This window comes from Oncorhynchus clarkii, chromosome 1, assembly GCF_045791955.1.
Source record: "Oncorhynchus clarkii lewisi isolate Uvic-CL-2024 chromosome 1, UVic_Ocla_1.0, whole genome shotgun sequence".
NCBI lineage: Eukaryota > Metazoa > Chordata > Actinopteri > Salmoniformes > Salmonidae > Oncorhynchus > Oncorhynchus clarkii.
The window spans coordinates 70,287,973-70,311,908 of NC_092147.1; the positions used below are offsets into that span (position 1 = coordinate 70,287,973).

Genomic DNA, 23,936 nt, shown 5'->3' on the forward strand with positions numbered 1-23,936 from the left:
GGTTGACTGATAACCTGTACCAGGTTGCAGGCACTGGTTACAGTTTGAATCTTTTTCTTGAGTGGGCAGCTTGATTTACAGCCAGTCAATACTTAAATCACCCAAATATACCTTTCTGTTGATATCAAATCAAATTGTATTTGTCACTTGCGTCAAATACAACAGGTGTAGTAGACCTTACAGTGAAATGCTTACTTACATGCCCTTAACCAACAATGCAGTTTTAAGAAAATCCCCCCCAAAAGTAAGAGATAAGAATAACAAATAATTAAAGAGCAGCAGTAAATAACAATTATGGGGCTATATACAGGGGGTACCGGTACAGAGTCAATGTGTCAATGTGTGGGGGGAACCGGTGTCGAGGTAATTGAGGTAATTATGTACATGTGAGTAGAGTTATTAAAGTGACTTATGCATAGATAATAACAGAGAGTAGCAGCAGTGTAAAAGAGGGCGGTGGGGGGGCAATGCAAATAGTCTGGGTAGCCATTTGATAAGATGTTCAGTAGTCTTATGACTTGGGGGTAGAAGCTGTTTAGAAGCCTCTTGGACCTAGACTTGGCGCTCCGGTACCGCTTGCCATGCAGTAGCAGAGAGAACAGTTTATGACTAGGGTGGCTGGAGTCTTTGTTAATTTTTAGGGCCTTCCTCTGACACCGCCTGGTATAGAGGTCCTGGATGGCAGGACGCATGGTCCTGGTGATGTACTGGGCCGTACGTACTACCCTCTGTAGTGCCTTGCGGTTGGAGGCCGAGCCGTTGCCATACCAGGCAGTGATGCAACCCGCCAGGATGCTCTCGATGTTGCAGCTGTAAAAGATTTTGAGGATCTGAGGACCCATGCCAAATCTTTTCAGTCTCCTGAAGGGGAATAGGTTTTTTCATGCCCTCTTCACGAATGTCTTGGTGTGCTTGGACCATGTTAGTTTCTTGGTGATGTGGACGCCAAGGAACTTGAAGCTCTCAACCTGCTCCACTACAGCCCCATTGATGAAAATGGGGGCATGCTCCGTCCTCCTTTTCCTGTAGTCCACAATCATCTCCTTTGTCTTGATCACATTGTGTGGAGTGGTTGTTGTCGTTGCACCACACGGTCGTCTCTGACCTCCTCCCTATAGGCTGTCTCATGGTGTTGGAGTCGTGCCTGGCCATGCAGTCATGAGTGAACAGGGAGTACAGGAGGGGACTGAGCACGCACCCCTGAGGGGACACAGTGTTGAGGATCAGCATGGCGGATGTGTTGTTACCTACCCTTACCACCTGGGGGCGGCCCGTCAGGAAGTCCAGGATCCAGTTGCAGGGTGTTTAGTCCCAGGGTCATATACATCAATGTATCAATGTTATCCAGATACTAATGCAGTTATGACATGCATACATTATCTTGTTATGAAAGATAACAGTTGATAAATAATGATACCGAACAATGGCTTTAGTAGCACTTCATATGCTTCAAAGTGCTTGGCATTGTAAAGGGGGCCAATCCACATCAGCCCACCCTTGACCTTCGTTGAGGGTTAAGGTTAGGATTAAGGTAAGGGAAAGTCATTAAAAAGTTGTTAAATCGCTTAATACGTTGGCGCCTAAATATGCTGACTTCTTTGTACAGCTCAGCAGCCATTTTGCGGTAGTTAAGTTCATCGTTTTCATCATCATATACCCTGTTTATCGCCAAGGGTGAGTCAAAAACATGATTTTCATCATCATATACCCTGTTTATCGCCACGGGTGAGTCAAAAACCGGAGTCGATTTGCCCACCATTTTCTTCCACAGTCTTTTATTTGTAAATAATAAAAATGAACTCTTGAATATAAAACATACACATCAGTAGAGCCACATCTGTTATACAAACAAGAAATGTTGAAGTGAATACTTCTTTCCTAGATATGGTGTTTTGAGTGGAAACTCATGGACTGTAAACAATCAGTATCGTGGAGTAATACCGACAAAGGAAAGGGCAGTGGGCCGCACCGCAAGAGGTTCAACTAAAACGTCAGCTAACAAAACCTTTGTGGGTTTTTAAATTCAGTCCAAACCATGATAAAATACGGGGAATAAAGTTTTGCGGTTAAAGAAACAAGGTGGCATGTGTTGCAAATAGTCATGTTGGTTTTGGCTGCTATGAGGAGAAACTGAAAGGTCTGCTGGCTCCCCCTTGTGGTTGGGCACCGCTCAGCGGCTCTCAAAGCACAGGGCAAGGGGCTCAGATCTGTTTCCATAGGACTAGGAATGTTTAGATCGTTTTGTGTGTGTAAATATCGTCCCCCTGACTCATATTTACAACGTGTGTGTGTGTTTATAGGTGATAGTTGTATAGTCAGATACACTCATTTGATAATCATATATATCTATATCTTTTATCATTTATGTCATAATTATACTTCATATACATTAATCTCTGTTTTTATACACACATTCTCTACCTAGCCCCACTGCCAAAGACTATAGTTAAAACACCTAGCTCCTCAGATAGTCAGTTTGCTCAGTACTACGATACAGCACTGTTCTCCAAAGGGTTCAAAAGGAACACAAGAAAATAAAAAAGTATTTTGGAGACTTCCTAATATGGATATTCATACGCAGAGTGGGAGGTGTGGCCTGGGCGGAGCTTATTCCCCCGGTGTCCGCCCTTGGATGGCGGATGGCTTTTCTGTTTGTATTCATATTCAGTACGAGCAAACTGTACAAGTACATGCAACATACAAGCTGGCCTAAAGTATGTGGAACTAACACACATTTAGTCTAGTCTCTTTTTAAGTAATTCGTCTGGCTTTTGTTTTACAAAAAAATGTGCATGCAGCTTGGGCCGGGGTCCCGAGTCATGCTGCGCCCGCCACACTCGCCGGGGGTGACGAGACCTCTGCTGGTCTGCAGACCACCGTCACTCGAAACCAAATATGCACACAGGGAGTCTGCACCACATTCTCAACTCTAGGCAAATAGAATATGGAATAAAATAGATCTAACCATAATTTGGCCCTTTTTTTCTCTTTCGCAACCATTTGTTGTCTGAAAAAGAATCAAGCTTTTGTGCTTGCTTTGATCTTAGAACAAGTATTGTCTTCACCTGTGAAGTCTCCCTCCCCTAACAGGTTGTGCAATCACGCCAATCCTCACAGATATAGCAATGCCATGACGACCTCAATGCTGAAACGCATTTTGATGGGCAGCTGTCGGCAGGGTATCTTCAACATTTTCCCTTTGTCTCCTACACACTCTTTATGGCCTCACAATAACCTATTCACTGATTGGCTACACCAAGCCTGGGCTGACATCCCTTGTGCCCCCTAACAGAGTGGGCTGCATGAGTCCCTTCAATCTCAGGAGCACAAGCCATAACACACTCAACGGAGGGAGAGGAGGAATGGAGAAAGAGGGGACAAAACAGGAGATGTCAGAGACGAGGAGGATGGATACATAAAAAGGAGGGATGAGAAATAGAAGAGGTGAGACTCAGGAGCAAGGCCTAGCAGCCCAGAGAAAGGAGAGAAGACGGAAGGAGGGAGGCATGGGAAATGATTGTCTGACTTCAGCTAAACTTTGATTGGCTAGTTCTCGCTCTCCCTCTCTTTCTCTGTATATCTCTATCTGTCTGGCTTTGATTTGCTTAAGGTTTATCTTGGCCCTAGGGATGTGGTCATGCACTCTGGTCAGTTGTGGTCCATTGGTTGTTGTCCATTTGGGGTTGTGGTTGCGTTGTGGTCACTAAGAGCGCATACCAGCTGGTCCTGAGCTGTCCAGGGATGTCTGGGATGCCCGCCGCGTAAGCGAGGCTAAGGTAGGGTCCACCAATGAGGAAGGAGGAAACAATTTGTACCAGCCAATCACTGTGCTGGAGAGGTCCAGCTCCTCCAATAGGATCTGTGCAACTCCCATGAAGCATTTGTGATCCAGTCGCCCGTAGTCGCCCCAGACTATTACCTGTGGAGAGGGACAGAGATAAGGCCAAGGACCCACAACTTCAAGCACACACGTACGCATCACACACACACGCACACACAGACACACACACACAAGCAGTACAAGTTCCCGGTGTTATTACCTGGAGGACTTTCCCCTGTGGGCTTTCCTCAAACAGCAGGGCCTGCTGGTAGAGTGGCTCCAGGGTTTTACGTGCAATCTTGGTTTTCTTTTTGGCTTTACAGGCTCCGTTATCCAGCAGGTAGGCCTTGACATAGGGTGCTGCAGAGACAGAGTGGTGTGGGGGAGAAAGGTGAGGGAATGGAGAACAGACACACTTATCTGGGATTTTGTGTGTGTGTGTGTGTGTGTGTGTGTGTGTGTGTGTGTGTGTGTGTGCGTGTGTGTGGTACCTGGGAGTGATTTGGACCCTGGTTTGGGGGTAAGGCCACGTGCTCTAATCACCTCCACCTCTAGCTGGCCTTTTTTGTCCATCATTCCGATCTGAACATCTCCTGTAAACCATACACGGTATATCATTAGTGGTGTGTACTCAAGGGAATCTAGGCTTCCCCAAAAATTGTACCCCAAAAAATAAATAAAAAACACATAAAATAACGTATCTTTCATCTCCTTGTGTTTCATGAGCCTTAATGTACTTTATCTCACCGGAGAAAGCATCCGAATGAGTGAAACAGCGCCCCTCTGTCTTTGTATGTGTAGCCCATCTATCTGATGTCGTCTGGTCAAAAAGAGTATGACATTGTTGCCGATCGTAGCATTGAATGTAAGGGAAGCCAGAGAGAATTTGGCCCCCCTTGATAAAAAATATATGAAATAATAGCCAATCAGCGTTGCGATAAACTGAGTGAGCTCAATTGTGAACGGTCCTTGCGCACCAAAAAAAAGTGTAAAGGGAAGCCAGTTTGGATTTGGCTTTACACCAATCACATCAAATTAAAAGCAGAACGCCATTTACACAATTTATTTTATTTTTGCATCTCGTTGTGTCACTGTCTTCCAGTGGCTAGCTAGCGAAAATCGTTCCTTTCCTAACTAGTGATGGATAGAGATATGGATTTAGACTTGTGGTTTTATTGAATTCTCCCTCCATTTTGGCCAATGATTATAACAGCGATACTAATCCAACCATTAGTTTGTTGTGCCCCTGGCCTGAGAGGATGGAAGTTCAATATGTAGCTAGATGTAGAAGGCTAACATTAACTAGCTGGCCTGGCACATCATTGCCCATGAAAGGAATTTAAGTTAGTGAGCAAGCATTTTAGCCAGGTAGCCTAGGACAACAACAACTAAAATTGTGTACTGTATGACAGAGTGATGAAAGAGAGGAGGATGGCGTTTCTCTACAAGTAGTATGAGTCAACATGTTTTTTCTACTTACACAAACACACGCGCGCGCACACAGACACACACAGACACAGACACAGACACAGACACATAGTTGAGGCAGCTCCTGTTTTCTTTTCGGCGGTAACTCTCTGTGGTTCTAAATCAATAGTTGTTTAGCAGTCCGAAAATGTCAGAAACATTAACTTGCTTGACCATGCTGTAGGTCTGCTTGTTACATGCAATGTGCTTTGTGGACTTCACCAGACAGAGGTTGCTCTCCGGTTTTGTGATGAAACAAAGGTGTGGTTGAATTTATTCTGCCACTGTGTCTTCTTATTGTCTCGACCTTTAGGCCTCTATATCAAGGCATATGAACTAACAGGTTATAGAGCAAACAATGCAATTATCACAACACACTGTCATGACTGTCCTGACCACAACCCTACAGATTATCTCTCAACCCCAACAGAGGAGGAGAGATCTAGGGGTCTGAAGATGTGGGGGTTTTATGACCCCTCACGCCCATGGTAAATCTTAGGCCACAGACAAATTCCTTTGTCCTGTTACTATGGAGAACCAGCCTCAGAACATTAAACATGAAATAAAGGGACTTTGGAAGAATGGTTTCCATCAGCCACAATGGTGGTCATGACGATAGACGGAATATGAAAATGTATGTCATTTTTGTTTTGTTATTAAATGTTAATAGATGACGTTATTATGAAAACATTGTAACGTCAAGAGTTTACCTAGTATATGTTTGATGTTTATACATTGTACGTTGTATGGAAAATGTCCAAATCAAAGAGAATGTTTTGGTAAAGATGAAATGTGAAGATAGTTGTATAAAATTGGATTTGAGTAAAATCTAGACCTTGCCCATAACTTGGTACGCCCAGAGAATTGCCCTAAAGGCGGTTACGCCCACTTCTGACACGAGGGTATAAAACCTGTGAGTAAAGAATTTACAGATAAGACTAAGTGACCCAAGCTGCAGTCGAGGTCTAAAAAGTCAATGAACCCAAAACGCAACACAAGTTTGAAGACAAGGAAATATTTTTCTACCCAAGCTACGGATGAGTAGCTGTGTCTAAGCGGGTGAATTCAAGTCAAACCACCTAGCCTCCGCCTCCCATTGAATCGTGGTATCTACACTGTTTCATTCCTACGCTGTGAGCTCTGAGCTACAGAGCTGTCTGTCCTCAGAAGACCCCTTCCAGAACAAGGGTGAGGGAACAGACTCCTAAGCCAAAAGGACATCGTGAGGACGACCAGAGAGGTGCGCCGGAGAAGTGCGTCATTGAGCAGCCTGAACGGTCCCCTGAACGGTCTACGCGGAGAATCCACAGAGACCTTCCCCACGTAATTACATCATTATATTCTGACCCATAAGAGCGGCAGATTGGGGCAAGGCTAGAGTTAGAATAAGCATAGCTGACAAACTCACCCAAATGTATATTTATCTTGTGTACTTTCTCTTTTTCTCTCTCTTTTAAATCCCCATTTTGGGTAACACGCGCCATGGCCCGTTATACTAAGTTCTACTCAATAGCCTAGAATGTGTTTTTGTGTATGTGTATATTTTATTATCATTTTAGCTTTCTAGCAAATAAATACTCAACTAAGATTGGTGTGGTACGAACTCATTGGTGAGACCCGGGTCCGTGCAGATTCCCGGATTATGCGAAGTTCAGAACGAGATTGTAGAGGTAACTGATTAATTAGCGGCTGTTGTAAAATCGATATTCTGATATTCTTTGAGTTCATTTGGGAAATAGAAACTCAATAAAAACGTATTTTCCCATGGTGCCCCAGGTTAATGAGTTAATAATTGCTTGATTCAGTTAATCACGCAATTAGAAACTTTTAATCATTCGATGGGCAACAGTCGTCACATTAACTAATACAACGTCACAACAACACACTGTAGGGTAAGGTTGTAATATGGCTTTTTGTCCCTGGCTTGGCTTCCTTAGCGATTTTACCCACGCATCACTACTGTCCATCATATCCCTTTGTGCCACTCACCCATGGCGGGTGTGGCTAATGTTTGCCGGCCCACCAGTTGGGCGGGGCCAAGGCCATCCAGGAAGTCACTGAACTGACTGTCAACCCCCAGCCTCATCCCCGAGAAGATTAGACTGGAACACACATAAACACACTGAGGTTAGACTACTGAAGATCAGAATAACGTTAAACTGGACAAGCATTGAAGTGAGAATGACACTACCACTACAAACAAAGAGAGAGTGAGGCTAGAGATACTGACTTCCCCTCAGAGCTGTAGCTGTTCATGCTCCCGTCAGTGGAGTCTCTGCTGGCCTGGCGGTTCATGGCAGAGCGGGGGTACTCTACAGCCATGCCCACCTCTGTACTCCGCTGGATCTGAATTTTGTTCTTTTTTTTGCCCTTCTTCTTAGTATCCACCACCACTGCTTTGTATTACACACAACAAATACAACAACAATACATTCATATTACCAACTGGTTTTAATATGGGTGCTGGATACAGGGCTTGTGTATGGTGGGGTCTTGTTTGTATGGTCTGTCTGTGTTACCTTTCTGGGAGGTGAGCTGTGAGGTGCTGCAGCTGCGTCTGGAGGGCAGGCCTACAATGGCCACCACCCGTTGGCTGAGGCTGGAGCGTCGCTTCTTGCCCCCGCCCAATGCTGTATCTGATTGGCTGCCGTCTGTGTGCTCAATGCCATAGATCTCACCACTCACACTGGTGCTCTTCAACATGCTGCGGCCTGACGCACGCATCGCCTTGCTACACACACACACACACACACACACACACACACACACACACAAACACACACACAAACACACACACACACACACATTTTGTAGTCTTTACTGCAACACACAGGTGTGTGCGTGTGTGTGTGTGTGTGTGGTTCTTTTTACTTGAAGCGTCCCCGGGGTCTCTCTGACTGGATGGATATGTAGCTGGTACTACTGATGCGGGAGGCACTGCTGGTGCGAGAGATGGCTGACACGTCGCTGACATCACTGTCTGAAGACTTGCGGGATACGTTCTCACAGCTGGTTCTCCTCTGGTCCTTATACAGCTAGAGAGAGAGGATTAGAGAGGGACAGGATAAGAAGAAATATTCACATCTATTTCATGCCAATAAAGTTGACTGAATTTAATTATTTTTAATTGAGAGGGGGGATAGAGGAGTGAGGGGTGAGAGAGAGGCAAGATGAATATGGAGAGATGGTCATAAATATGGGGAGTGAGAGAGAGGGACAGAGAGATGGAGAGAGGTCAGATGAGCTCCTGCAGTTTTCAGCATGTTCTTAACAAAATGTAGAATTAGATAAACTTGGATTTTTTTGTCAGGAACATATACAGGATGCTACCCTCTACAACATAACCTTCACTCCAAATCAAAACTCAAAACCTACAACCTGATTTTGGACAGAATTACGGAATGACCTGGAAGGCTTACAACTACCAAAGATTATTATTCCAACGCTATACAGAAAATGCTCTGGAAAACAACAGAAACCTGAAAACACCATCCAACCTGGAACTGAGTGAGTGATGTTTAGTCTGAAGCTATATTTTATTTCCAAAAGCCAAGAAGAAAATACATTACATTACTTTATAAGGACTGAATGATCATTTAAGGCTGCCAAGCTTGATACAACTTCAATTAGCACTGAAGTGTCAAGTGAGAGGTGTCAAAGCCCTTTAGCCCAACAATGGCAGGAGAGTCGAACAGTCTACTCCAACCAAATGGAGAGGCCTTAGAAGCTTCCTCCCGCTGTTCAGAGGTAATTAAAATACAGTACCCTGTGTATGTAAAGAATGATAAGGCAAGAAAAGATCACAAAATGAAGCTCTTTATGGAAAATCAAGAGACTTTTTGCTGACTATTATAAAAATGGGTACATCAGCAACCTCATCTTCCACACAAACCATCCCCTGGCATGGCACAGTGCCACTTTAGCACACTACCCCTCTGTTAACAGGGGGGGTGTTAACGAGGGGTGGAAACTCAGGATACTAGACAACGAGGACTCTGAGTCAGCTAATATACGTATATCCCTATAAGTCTGGAACAGTATTGGTACAGGGCAACCCCAAACAGTTTCAGCTGGACTTCAACTAATCAAAGAATTAGCCCAGCAGGAGAAGCTCTCCCTTGAGAAAGATACCCCCACCCCGAACGGGTCAGACCAGACCTCTTCATTATATAACCCCACAGACGAGCAACCCCAAGTGGAAAGTCAACCTCCCAGCACAGAGTACTACCTCCTCATTGAAATGAAGGATACATTTACCCAGCTGGAGGTAAGGCAGGCGGAGCTGGAACAGCAGGTGATTACACTTCAGTCAGCACAGACCCAGACAACAGTCCAGCACAACAACACCCCCTTAACCAGACCCGGAGAGCTGGAGGTGGAGAGAGACATATCTGCACTCTGGACTGTGGTGAGACAACTTCAACAGGAGAAAGAGCAGAAGAAGAACAGAGCACTAGAGGTGAGGATCAGACTGCTGGAAGAGAGGGTGAGGGGGATGGCATTTGACAGAGAACAACCCACTAGAGATGTGGCAAACCAAGCAGAGAAGCCAGCAGAACAGCCCACCTCAGCTCCCAACAAAAGTCTCGACACCAGAGCAGAACAGTCCACACCAGACCCTGACCATAGCATCGACATCACAGCAGAACAGACAAATGAAGAACCTCAAGCCCAGGGTATCTCACCCCCTCTGAGCACCCCCCCTGTCAGACACCCTGATAGCCCTCCTGCCAACCCCCCCACACACACTGAGGACATAACCAAGACACAGATTGTACTCCTTATGGACTCAAATGGGAAATATATACAAGAAGAAAAGCTTTTTCCCCAAACACAGTGTCTAAACTCTGGTGTCCAAACACCCAGCGCGCCCTAGACCTTCTGTCTGAGGACCAACTAGGGTCACCCAGCCACATAATAATACACACAGGCACAAACGACCTGAGAACACAGCAGGAAAGTGTGGCCACAGCACTCAAGGGAGTGATAGAAGCTTCTTCTTCTACTGCTACCATACAGCGGGTAAACACAAGTATTTCCCGTGACTGTGCCTCAAAACCAAATGTTTCCAGGCCCACCACTCTAACCTGGACTTGAACAGCCTCTATGACCAGGTCCACCTATACAAGGCAGCAGTGCCCACCTTTGCCAGACTCTAAAGGACATCGCTGTCAAACTCAGCCAGCTGCCAACAATTCACACAGAAGCAAGAGATCAATAGACACCCCGCTCAGACCAGCGAGACACTCTCCCAGACCTGTGGGACAACCCACCCCCACCCCAACCAATCAACACCCCACATAAGTCAACCATGCCCACACCCCATTTAGGTCCCTTCAGATCAGACCTATGTCCCTCCTGCCCACCCCATGTACACCACCCCCGCAAAGAGGGCCTTAACATGGAAGTCACGCATACGCCCAGGCCGTGAGCAGGCAAACAGGCCCAACCCCCACTCTTACACTAACCCAAGCCAATGGCATGTACCAGATGCTCAGCAGGCTCTGCTCACACTTACTGGCCTGAGGCCAAACCACATGACCAACATGTGGAACATAAAGCCTTCACTATCACATCCTGGAATATCCAAGGCCTGAGGTCATCTGCCTTTGGCCTAAAGAGCAGGAACCTGGACTTCACCAAAGAAATTGGAAATACAGACATTGTCATCCTACAAGAAACCTGGTATAGAGGAGACGGACCCACTGGTTGCCCTCTAGGTTACAGAGAGCTGGTAGTACCATCCACCAAACTACCAGGTGTGAAAGAGGGAAGGGACTCAAGGGGGAAAGCTAATTTGGTATAGAGCAGACCTAACTCACTCCATTAAATTAATCAAAACAGGAACATTTTACATTTGGCTAGAAATTCAAAAGGAAATCATATTACCAGAGAAAAATGTCCTGTGTGCTACCTATATCGAATCCCCTTAGGGTGAAATCAATAATTTCCAGGCCCAGGGACATGTACTAGTCTGTGGTGACCTAAATGCTAGAATCGGACAAGAACCTGACACCCTCAGCACACAGGGGGACAAACACCTACCTGGAGGTGACAGCACCCCCCCCCCCCCCCCCCACATGCCTCCCTAGGCACAACTATGACAACATAACCAACAAAAACGGGTCACAACTACTGAAGCTCTGTCGCATGCTGGGTATGTACATAGTCAATGGTTGGCTTTGAGGGGACTCCTATGGTAGGTACACCTATAGCTCATCTCTTAGCAGTATTACTGTAGACTACTTTATCACTGACCTCAACCCAGAGTCTCTCAGAGCGTTCACAGGCAGTCCGCCTACAACCCTATCAGACCACAGCAAAATCACAGTCTGCTTGAACAGAGCAATACTCTATCATGAGGCATCAAAGCCAAAGGAGCTGAGTAATATTAAGAAATGCTATAGATGGAAGGAATGTAGTCCGGAAACCTACCAAAAAACAATTAGGCAACAACATATTCAATCCCTTTTAGACAACTTCCTGGATAAAACATTCCAGAGTAATAGTGAAGGTGTAAACTTGTCAGTAGAAAATCTTAACAGTATATTTGACCTCTCAACTTCCCTATCAAATCTAAAAATCTCAAATAGAAAACCGAAGAAAATATTACAATGACAAATGGTTAGAGGAAGAATGCAAAAATCTAAGAAAGAAATTGAGAAACCTGTCCAACCAAAAACATAGAGACCTAAGCTAAGTCTAAGCTTTCACTATGGTGAATCACTAAAACAATACAGAAATACACTATGGAAAAAGAAGGAACAGAACGTCAGAAATCAGCTCAATGTAATTAAAGAATCCATAGACTGTAACCACATCTGGAAAAATTGGAAAACACTAAACAAACAACATAAAGAATTATCTATCCAAAATGGAGATGTATGGGTAAACCACTTCTCCAATCTTTTTGGCTCTATAACAAAGAACAAACAGCAAAAACATATACATGATCAAATACAAATCTTAGAATCAACTATTAAAGACTACCAGAACCCACTGGATTCTCAAATTACCTTGAATGAACTACAGGACAAAATAAAAACCCTCCAACCCAAAAAGGCCTGTGGTGTTGACGATATCCTCAATGAAATGATCAAATATACAGACAACAAATTCCAATTGGCTATACTAAAACTCTTTAACATCATCCTCAGCTCTGGCATCTTCTCCAATATTTGGAACCAAGGACTGATCACTCCAATCCACAAAAGTGGAGAAAAATTTGACCCCAATAACTACTGTGGGATATGCGTCAACAGCAACCTTGGGAAAATCCTCTACATTATCATTAACAGCAGACTCGTACATTTCCTCAGTGAAAACAATATACTGAGCAAATGTCAAATTGGCTTTTTACCAAATTATCATACGACAGACCACGTATTCACCCTGCACACCCTAATTGACAAACAAACAAATCAAAACAAAGGCAAAGAATTTCATGCTTTGTTGATTTAAAAAAATACTTTGACTCATTTTGGCATGAGGGTCTGCTATACAAATTGATGGAAAGTGGTGTTTGGGCAAAAACATACGACATTATAAAATCCATGTACACAAACAACAAGTGTGCGGTTAAAATGTCTTCCCACAGGGCCATGGGGTGAGACAGGGATGCAGCTTAAGCCCCACCCTCTCCAACATATATATCAAAAATTGTCGATGGGCACTAGAAAAATCTGCAGCACCCGGCCTCACCCTACTAGAATCTGAAGTCAAATGTCTACTGTTTGCTGATGATCTGGTGTTTCTGTCACCAACCAAGGAGGGCCTACAGTAGCACCAAGATATTCTGCACAGATTCTGTCAGACCTGGGCCCTGACAGTAAATCTCAGTAAGACCAAAATAATGGTGTTCCAAAAAAGGTCCAGTCGCCAGGACCACAAATACAAATTCCATCTAGACACCGTTACCCTAGAGCACACAAAAAACTATACATACCTTGGCCTAAACATCAGCACCACAGGTAACTTCCATAAAGCTGTGAACGATCTGAGAGACAAGGCAAGAAGGGCATTCTATGCCATGAAAAGGAACATAGAATTTGACATACCAATTAGGATCTGGCTAAAAATACTTAAATCAGTGATAGAACCCATTGCCCTTTATGGTTGTGAGGTCTGGAGTCCGCTCACCAACCAAGAATTCACAAAATGGGACAAACACCAAATTGAGACTGCATGCAGAATTCTAAAAAAATATCCTCAGTGTAAAACGTAGAACACGAAATAATGCATGCAGAGCAGAATTAGGCCGATACCCGCTAATTATCAAAATCCAGAAAAGAGCTGTTAAATTCTACAACCACCTAAAAGGAACCGATTCCCAAACCTTCCATAACAAAGCCATCACCTACAGAGAGAAGCTGGAGAAGAGTCCCCTAAGCAAGCTGGTCCTGAGGCTCTGTTCACAAACACACCCCACATAGCCCCAGGACAGCAACACAATTAGACCCAACCAAATCATGAGAAAAAAAAAGATAATTACTTGACACATTGGAAAGAATTAACAAAAAAACAGAGCAAACTAGAATGCTATTTGGACCTAAACAGAGAATACACAGTGGCAGAATACCTGACCACTGTGACTGACCCAAACTTAAGGAAAGCTTTGACTATGTACATACTCAATGATCATAGCCTTGCTATTGAGAAAGGCCGCCGAAGGCAAACCTGGCTCTCAAGAGAAGATAGGCTATGTGCACACTTTCCACAAAATGAGGTGGAAACTGAGCTGCACTTCCTCACCTCCTGCCCAATATATGACCATATTAGAGACACATATTTCCCTCAGATTACACAGATCCACAAAGAATTTGAAAACAAACCCAATTATGATAAACTCCCATATCTATTGGGTGAAATACCACAGTGTGCCATCACAGCAGCAAGATTTGTGACCTGTTGCCACAAGAAAAGGTCAACCAGTGAAGAACAAACACCATTGTAAATACAACCCAACATTTATGCTTATTTATTTTCCCTTTGTACTTTAACCATTTGTACATCGTTACAACACCGTATATATACATAATATGACATTTGTAATGTCTATTCTATTGGAACTTCTGTGAGTGTAATGTTTACTGTTCATTTTTGTATATTATCTACTCCACTTGCTTTAGCAATGTTAACATATGTTTGCCATGCCAATAAATCCCAGGGATATGGGGAGCGAGAGAGAGAGAGGGACAGAGAGAAATGGAGAAATACAAAGAGGGTTAGGGTTAGGGGCTGACCTCAAGTGACAGGTGACTGACCTCGCGTTTGCTCTTGAGCACCCTCTCCACGTCCCTGCTAGAAGTGGACGGAGCAGCAGAACTCCTATAGGAGTCCCTCTGCTGCACCTTCATCTGGAGCTGACGAACACGCTCCTCTGCTGCTAGGGCTAGACACACACACACACACACATACATACAGGGAGGAAATAGCAAAAATATATACACCCACAATTAATCACCGCACACCCACATTTAATCACCACTCACTCACTCACTCACTCACTCACTCACTCAGGTTTACAGACAAAATCAAGTCAAGAAAGCCACACACACCTTGCTCTACGGGGCTGCTGCTCTTGTCTGGGACCTGTGGGAGTTGTCTGACCCTGCGAGCTGCTGACGAGGACATCACTGAGGAGGACAGAGACGCACCACCTTGGAGGTGGCCCCTGAGAGATAGAGAGAGAGATGGAACGAGAGAGAGGATGAGAGAATGCAACCACTACTAGGTTCACTGTTTATTTGATTTTTTTACCCCTTTTTCTCCCCAATTTCGTGGTATCCAATTGTTTTTAGTAGCTACTATCTTGTCTCATCGCTACAACTCCTGTACGGGCTTGGGAGAGACGAAGGTTGAAAGTCATGCGTCCTCCGATACACAACCCAACCAAGCCGCACTGCTTCTTAACACAGCGTGCATCCAACACGGAAGCCAGCTGCACCAATGTGTCGGAGGAAACACCGTGCACCTGGCAACCTTGGTTAGCGCGTACTGCGCCCGGCCCGCCACAGGAGTTGCTGGTTCGCGATGAGACAAGGACATCCCTACCGGCCAAGCCCTCCCTAACCCGGACGACGCTAGGCCAATTGTGCGTCGCCCCACGGACCTCCCGGTCGCGGCCGGTTACGACAGAACCTGGGCGCGAACCCAGAGTCTCTGATGGCACAGCTGGCGCTGCAGTACAGCGCCGTTATACCACTGCGCCAACCGGGAGGCCTCTAGTTAGACAGAGTTTTGAAACATAGGATCTAAGAAGAGCACGAGACAGAGTCAAGCTTGGTAGGAAAGTGAGGGGAAGTGTACTACGCGCAATATGCGTCTCAGTGTGGCTGGTGTGAGGTCTTGTAGCAAAAACAGCTTGATACATTTAGACCAAGAAAAACAGACAATTAGCATTATTGAGTGTACAAAATATTAAGGACACCTTACTAATATTGAGTGGCAACCCACCGTTCCCCTTTTGTCTTCACCCGCTTTTGTCTTCACCCCATCCTTCACCCTCTGAGTGGCATACACAATCCATGTCGCAATTGTCTCAAGGTTTAAAAATCCTTCTTTAACCTGTCTCCTCCCCTTCATCTACATTGATTGAAGTGGATTTAACAAGTGACATCAATAAAGGATCACAGCTTTCACCTGGATTCACCTTGTCAGTCTATGTTATGTTCTTAATGTTTTGTACACTCAGTGTACACTTACACACAAACACACACACACACACACACACACACACACACACACACACACACACACACACACACACACACACACGCACGCACAGGCCCATGACTGGGGTACAATATCAAATAAATAGTGCATTATAGGCAGTGGAATCAACAGCTCTTTCTCTCTCAGGCCGCTCCTCCAAGAGCACTGAGGTGAGGGGTCAGAGGTCAGCACCTGTATGGTTGGGGTGAGCCTGGGGCCAACTCTCGGAGGGTCCCCTTACCGAGAGGCCGCAGGGGAGGGGGCCGTCCTCGGGACCCCCTCAGGATGGAGGTGGGCTTTATTCTGGGGGCCCCAACACACACACCATACACACCGTGTGCACAAAGTCGCAACATGCAAAAATTAAAGAAAATAACAGAATAGAGGAAAAGAGGAAAGAAAGGAAAAATGATGAAAAGAAAAGAAGGAGCTTTTTCAAACATATTCAAATTAGCATACACAGTGTGAGAGACATCTCAGAAGAAAACATTGTTAAAGGTGCAGGTCAAACTACCTGATTCCATATTAGGAAAGACCCCACATTGATACTGATCTGCCAATTACAAACGCAAGCTCATCTTGCCTCCATTTCAGCGAATCCTGACCCATGCTTTCATGATTATGTTAGCATCCCCATGCTAACCGCTGTGCTGCACTGCAGCCCAGTACAGTACATGTGTACGTGACTTAATCTGATAGATTATTCTGAAATCAGTGTTTAAAATTGTGGTAATGTGGATGAACTGGTGGACAGAAAAGAGGGGGATCCCCACTAGAGGTAAAAGTCACCATATAGGTGCAGATTTAGGATCAGTTTACCCCAAACAAATCCTAACCTCAATTATTGTGGGGGAAAACTGATCTTAGATCAGTGTCTACAGTGAACTTCATCCTAGACTGGGAATTTGTGGGAGGGGACAGACTATGATGGCAGGATGAATCTCGCAATGAGATTCACATGCTCGACTCAAACTTTAATTTCAATTCTGTGCTGATGTGAATGGGAGATTTTATGAAAGTTTGAGGATTGGGCCGGAAGTGATGATGTTGATAAACAAAAATCAGGGTATATGTTATGGTTGGCCCCCTTACCTGTCGTTGTCAGGGAGCTTCTTGCCCAGAGTGTGACAGGTGGATGAGTCCAGGCTCCGAGTTTGCCTGGGAGATGGGAGATGAGTGGAAAACAGAAAGAAACGGATGAAGGGATGAATAAATAAACGGAGAGAGTATGGGACAGGGGTAAACAGCTGGGGTAAGTGAGAGAAGTCTGATTTTCTATTCGTCATGAAACGTCTAGCCTTATGCTCTACAGAAGACAAACCAGTTAGGCGATTGATTTGATTAAGTTGTCAATACACATCAATGGAATATGGAGTACGGAACAATGATCGTGAAGAAGCGGCACACATCTATTCATTGAACAAGTAATGTGTGTGTATGTGTGTGTGTACCTCTTCTTTGCACTGAGGTGGTTAACTGTCTCCTGTCTAGGTACTAGAGGTTCCATCATCCATTTGCTTCATACACACCACAAACACGAAGGTGATGAGATGACATGATGAGAAACACAGACACACAGACACACACACGCACAAAAGCACACATGCACACGCACACACACACACACCACTTACATAGATATAAACTCAACTTTAATACTGAATTACGTTGAATTTGTTATGAATATGAAAGACACACATTAGTGATAATGATAAAAGCTCAGTTGGCAATGCAGTAGACACATAAAAACTTCTGAAATCCTTATCAAAGCTCAGCGGTTCTAAAGGAGAAGATAAGGAGAAGATAGAGGCTTCTAGAATGCTAGAATACAATCTGGATTGTGGAACACAACCTACAGACTGTTAGATTCTAGAATAAAAACTACAAGCCACAGGGATTATAAAGAACAAACACAATAAACTAGTCCATACTATGCCAAAAGACACTGTACATAGTCCCATAGAGAAAAATTATCGATTGTGATATGTTTAGGGTTAGAAGTTAGCTAATTATCAGTGTTTGCATTTGGGTTTAGTACAGGTGTGGGGGTTAGGGTTGGGGTTGGGGTCAGCTGCTAACAGGGGGGTTGGGGTGGGAGCAGTGGGGAAGGGATACCTGTCGTCTTCTGGGGAGGCGTGTTGGATTAGAATCCTGGGGCTGGCGGGGCGTCTGCGGGGCAGAGACTGGGAGCAGCTGAGACCCAGCAGCACCCCCGGTGGACACACAGAGAAACACATGCATCATGGATCAACTGCATTCTCATAGGGGCTGTATCGAGTTCATGGGTCTATCATATCTCTGAGTCTCAGTTTAAGGCTGTTACCACAAAAATGCACAGATAATTTCAGACTACTCCCACAAAAAAGGACCCTGTCTTTAAGACAGCTCATAAAGTAGCTATGTACAAACAGTCACTCCAGCAGATCCACAAAGAGAATGGATTACTACAGATACTTGTACTAGTACTATACCAATCCTTATACACAAACCTTAAGGGTGTACTTAAAACTACATCCACCACACTGTCCCCACACACACACACACACACACACACACACACACACACACACACACACACACACACACACACACACACACACACACACACACACACACACACACACACACACACACACAGGTGGTAGATTGTCTGAGGCTGGATGCAGGCAGTGTACAGGTCAGTGGGCTGGTACCTTTGGGGATCTGGTGAAGGAACACTATGGTTCCTTTCTGGGTTCAGACAGTTGGTGCTAGCACTCCTAGTCTTAACCCTGTCCAGAGAGGTATGTAGATCACTAGCTCAATAACATGCCATCCAATGTAGGGGTGGAGAGGAGGGGACACAGAACAAAGAAGAGGAACATGGAAAGGAAAGAGATGTTAGGTACTTAAATCATAAAGGACATGCTAGTCTGAACGTTGTTTTAAGTGATCCGATGATTGATTGGAGTCAATACAAGTCATTCAGTGTTGAGGAGTAGTGAACTATATGTATTTCAAGTAGTAATTTAACTGCATTGACAGTTGTATTTGAACTAAATTCCAATCTTGGTAGTGTTTTCAGTAGTTAAATACTTTATTACCATGTAGTGGTGTAGCTAACTACTGGAAGTACACACTACTTTTTTTGCAAAAATAAAATATGGGTGGTAGACAAGAATACCTTTTTGTTTGTTAGCATCAGACCTGCCAAATTCTCACTTGAAACATCATTTTTAGTCCATGACATTTCAGATTTAAATATGATACTTTTTCGTAGTTAACTACTTTTCCATAGTAACTTAAGTTAAGTAAACTATATTTTTCACAAGGGTAGCTTTAGTGTAGCTTAACTTTTAAAGTGAGAAGTAACTGGTAGCTTGGTAAAATATATTTCCAGAGTAGCTTCCCCAACACTGAAGACATTGTCAGGTCGTGAGATAGCCAGGTTGTCATGGAGACCTGTTCTCCGGTTGTCAGAGGAGTTTGTGAACATGGTATGAGGAGGTCACTGAGGGCTGAAGGTGTGTGTGTCTTACCTAATGGTGATCTCGTCTGTAAACCTGAGAACGCGTTGTGTGAAAGAGCTGCGCATTGCCGTGACAACGCTGGAACGCACCATCGAGCCAGTCTTTAGACATGCAGGCAGTGTGGAACTTTACTCAAGACAATGAAAAGAGTAACATATAAAAAGCATGCAATAAAGAGACAACAAAAAAACAACTTAACATCAAACAAACAGAGGCCAAGAGTGGGAAAGGATGTGGTAGCCGACAACTATGAACAATACTCACATGGGCAAGAGAACTGTTTTTGCAAACTGGACTACTTTCAATACTTGCCCCAAGTCAATTGATGGAATTCATCCCAAAAAATCCGGAAGATAAACATCAGTAAGACCAGGATACAGTCGGGTGCATATGATGTAGTCATACGAGGTCAACTCAAGGGATGTTACCTCCTGAACATAAAACTACAGAAGCATCAACACTGACGGCGGTACAAAGTTGGGAGGGGAGCCATTTTCTAATACATTCTCGCTCTCTTCTTCTTCCACCTACCTGTACATGTCCTTGTGGATGCCATTGACTAAGAGAGGCATCTTAGGGGGTAGTGTGGTACTGTGTCTAGGAGAGCCCCTGGGGTGAGTCGTGTGACGTATGTGTGCATGCAGGAGACGTAGATAGAAAACGGGGAAGGAGGAAGATGGATTAACAGAATGTAAACATGGTTCCTAAAATACTACTAAAGAAAGACAGGAGAGCAGCATGCCAGCTGAGTGCATGTATGTCAGGCTCTACCAGCCATACTTTACCACTTACCTATGTGGGTGGGCTCACTGGGACAGTATTGCACCTTTGTCGAATATACTGGATCTTTTACATTTTTACAGACACTCTTATCCAGAGCGACTTACAGCAGCGATTAGGGTTAAGTGCCTTGCTTTAAGGGCACATCGACAAATGTTTCGCCTAGTCGGTTCCAAACCAGCAACCTTTGGGTTACTGGCCCAACGCTCTTAACCGCTAGACTACCTGCCTTCCAGTAACGCGCTGAACTAAAGTGGCCTCTAATGTTGGAGGAACATTCATTCGGCTATGAATGGACCAGAATAGCTACATGACGCTAACTCTGAATAACTAGCAGCCCCTCAGGCATTGGCCAGGGTCAACAGAGGCTATGTGCTGGGTGGGTATGTGTTGCGTCACTGTCACACGGGACAGGATGGACACACTGAAAGATCCATCACTCTCTCACACACATGATGACGCATTTAGGAGATTGAGTGAAGTCATCAAGAAATATACACCCATCTTTATGCAGCTCCAATATTCATGTATAAAAAGGCTAAGGATAAAGGCTGATAAGGATAGTGCGAATGAGGATGATGATCATATCTAATACTACCACTACTAATAATAATATTTCAATATCAAATAAAACATGTGATGACACCTGTTTACCTTTCAGTGTGTAGGCATTCTGCACTTTTGCCCCGCATTGACTGGTGGATCAGGATGACCTCACTGTAGTTACCATGGGGATGGATGACACATGAGGAAGTAAACAACGAAGCCAAACCAGAGGACAGAGAAAGAACAGAGATACAAAGCTGAGCCAGCGGAGAACAATGGGAGAGGTAGAAGTTACCCCTAACCATAGATCTATCAGATGACCCAATTTCCCAACCCTAACCATTACAGGGGATGAACAAATCTGACCCTGTGTCAGTGGTTAGGGGAAACCTCTACCTACTCCGATGACAGCAGCTCTTGTCTCATGGCAATAACTTAATCGAGTCTTAATCAACAAACAACAGAGACCAAACAAACAAGTGGCCAGCCATATCCAAACATAGTCCCCACAATTCATTGTGCCGAATAACAGAAAGAAGAACACAAAGGAAGAAATTAAACCGAAGGTACTGTCTGAACTGAAAGAGATGACAGGGAGAGGGAATCCATGGCCAACTGATTGTACACACACACACACACACACACACACACACACACACACACACACACACACACACACACACACACCTGTCATCTACATAGTCCTGCTCCTGGTAGTGTCCTCTGGTAGAGTCGTAGTAGCGGGTTGGAGAACGAGACCTCCTACTATGGTGGATCTCATCATCCAAACTCCTGATACAGAAGGGCGAGATATGGAGATATGGGACAGGGAGAGAGATGGAAAGAGATAAGGGGGAGAACAAGGCTTTTAGCTGTGGTAACACTGTACAAGTTGGCTATGATAATAGTAAAAGCAATATTCTCAGCGCTACTTGTTCTGGGTCACGGAAACGGCAAAACAAAAAGTGGTCCTTCAAGTTCTCCTCCCTTTCCTCTCCTCACCCTTTTCTTCATCAACACCCCTTCTCCCCCCTCTCCTCTCCCCTCACCTCTGGGTGGGGACATTGGCGGGTCGTGATCGCCCCCTGCCCTGTTCCTCTCTGTGAGGAGAGACAGATCGAGAGCGATGCTGGGGTGTCCTCTTCTGCTCCGGCACCTCCAGAGTGGTGGCGTGGGGATCCTTCTGCTGCCTCCCCCTCTCCCGCGAACCCCTCTCGGCAGCTACACACACACCCACAGGGGGAGAGAAGCTGTGTTCATAACATCAAACATACATATGATATATTGTCCCAAACTGGCACAATTGCAGGCAAGTTGACATTTATTGTCATGAATCTTGCCCTCGATGCAGAACTGAGAGATTTTTGAAATGGTCCATATCGTAAAACTTTTTTCTTTTTTTTGTCTTAATTTAATGTTAGGGTTAGCACTGTGATTAAGGTTAGGGTTAAGTTTAAAATCAGATTTTATGACTTTGTGGCTTTGCCAGCTAGTGACCACTCTGCAGAACTGCCTCCAGGGCAAGATTTATGACAATAAATGCCAACCTGCCAATTGCAGCCCTCAGATCTATGACAATACTAAAACAAACTACTCATGCCGGTTTGAACTCAAAGTTACCCACTGTCCCTGCTTTAACATGAGTGCGCACGCACACACACACGCACACACACACACACACACACACACACACACACACACACACACACACACACACACACACACACACACACACACACACACACACACACACACACACACACACACACACATACACACATACACACACACACAAATACAGCAGGTTCGTTTTCTGAGGCCCAGTGTCCTGACGACAACAGAACCAAATATTAAGTTGTAGAATGTTGATGGAATGTGTCTCTCAGTAAGACAGCATGCCCATGGCCCCACCCACCTTTAGACATAGGTCCAGTGTCATCGTACTCAGGCTCTTTAACACGCTGAGAACCTGCACAATGGTTGGCACACATGGAAAACACAGGCACAGACAGAAGGAATGGGGTAAGCAGACCACATTGATATAGACATGCATGCCGACACAAACACACACACACACACACCACAGAAGGCTGCTGAGGGGAGAACGGCTCATAATAATGGCCAGAACAGAGCAAATGAAATGGCATATTTGATACCATTCCACATATTCCACTCCAGCCATTACCACGAGCCCATCCTCCTCAATTAAGGTGCCACCAACCTCCTGTTGCACACACAAACTACATTTATATACAGTAATATCTCAAACACACACACACACACACACACACACACACCACTAACACACAATAGGGTAAGTAGACCACATAGATTACAAACAGATGTATTGTGAACACACATCGGACATGCACCCGTCTGTGACTTACGCTGCAGCTTCTTGCTGGGTGTGTCTGTGTTTCTGCGGGGCATGTAAGGGGATGGCCAGGGCAGGGGGATAGACGACACGTCGTGGGTCTGTAGCTTGTACCAGTGAGGCTTGTCATCCAACGGGGCTGTCTCCAGCTCTATTAGGATCTAGACATACGTAACCAATATAAACAAGATCAATCAGTTACACACAAGGCCAATGACAGCAATTCATGCACTCCTAGATGCACAATTGAAAGCATCCTGTCGGTTCGGCAACTGCACCACACGCAACCACTAGGCGCTCCAGAGGGTGGTACGGTCTGCCCAAAAAAATCACTGGGGGCACACTGCCTGCCCTCCTGGACACCTACAGCACCTGATGTCACAGGAAGGCCAGAAAGAAAGATCATCAAGGACATCAACGACCCGAGCCACTGCCTGTTCACCCCGCTATCATCCAGAAGGCGAGGTCAGTACAGGTGCATCAAAGCGGGGACCGAGAGACTGAAAAACAGCTTCTATCTCAAGGCCATCCGACCGTTAATTAGCCATCACTAGCTGGTTACCACTTGGTTAGTCAACCCTGCACCTTAGGCTGCTGCCCTATGTACATAGACATGGAATCACTGGTCACTTTAATAATGGAACACTACACACTTTAATAATGTTTACATAATGCTTTACACGTTTCATATGCACAGTGCATTCAGAAAGTTTTCAGACCCCTTGAA

The 23,936-nt window shown here is 44.9% G+C and overlaps 1 protein-coding gene across 1 annotated transcript in view; it reads right to left on the bottom strand.

Moving 5' to 3' along the window:
* Positions 1-1,768: 1,768 nt before the first annotated feature.
* The window catches only part of LOC139411515 (regulating synaptic membrane exocytosis protein 1-like), a 67,042-nt gene continuing 44,874 nt past the window's right edge, over positions 1,769-23,936 (bottom strand). Inside the window, exons 16-30 of the mRNA XM_071157982.1 lie at positions 23,223-23,370; positions 22,751-22,804; positions 21,885-22,056; positions 21,523-21,627; positions 20,944-21,006; positions 17,093-17,158; positions 14,845-14,960; positions 14,530-14,678; positions 8,159-8,322; positions 7,807-8,018; positions 7,518-7,683; positions 7,277-7,389; positions 4,312-4,413; positions 4,041-4,180; positions 1,769-3,919 (exon numbers count right to left, since the gene is read on the bottom strand). Of these exons, the coding sequence (XP_071014083.1) occupies positions 3,704-3,919; positions 4,041-4,180; positions 4,312-4,413; positions 7,277-7,389; positions 7,518-7,683; positions 7,807-8,018; positions 8,159-8,322; positions 14,530-14,678; positions 14,845-14,960; positions 17,093-17,158; positions 20,944-21,006; positions 21,523-21,627; positions 21,885-22,056; positions 22,751-22,804; positions 23,223-23,370 (1,986 nt within the window). The 3' untranslated portion in view covers positions 1,769-3,703. The remainder of the gene's footprint in view (positions 3,920-4,040; positions 4,181-4,311; positions 4,414-7,276; positions 7,390-7,517; positions 7,684-7,806; positions 8,019-8,158; positions 8,323-14,529; positions 14,679-14,844; positions 14,961-17,092; positions 17,159-20,943; positions 21,007-21,522; positions 21,628-21,884; positions 22,057-22,750; positions 22,805-23,222; positions 23,371-23,936) is intronic.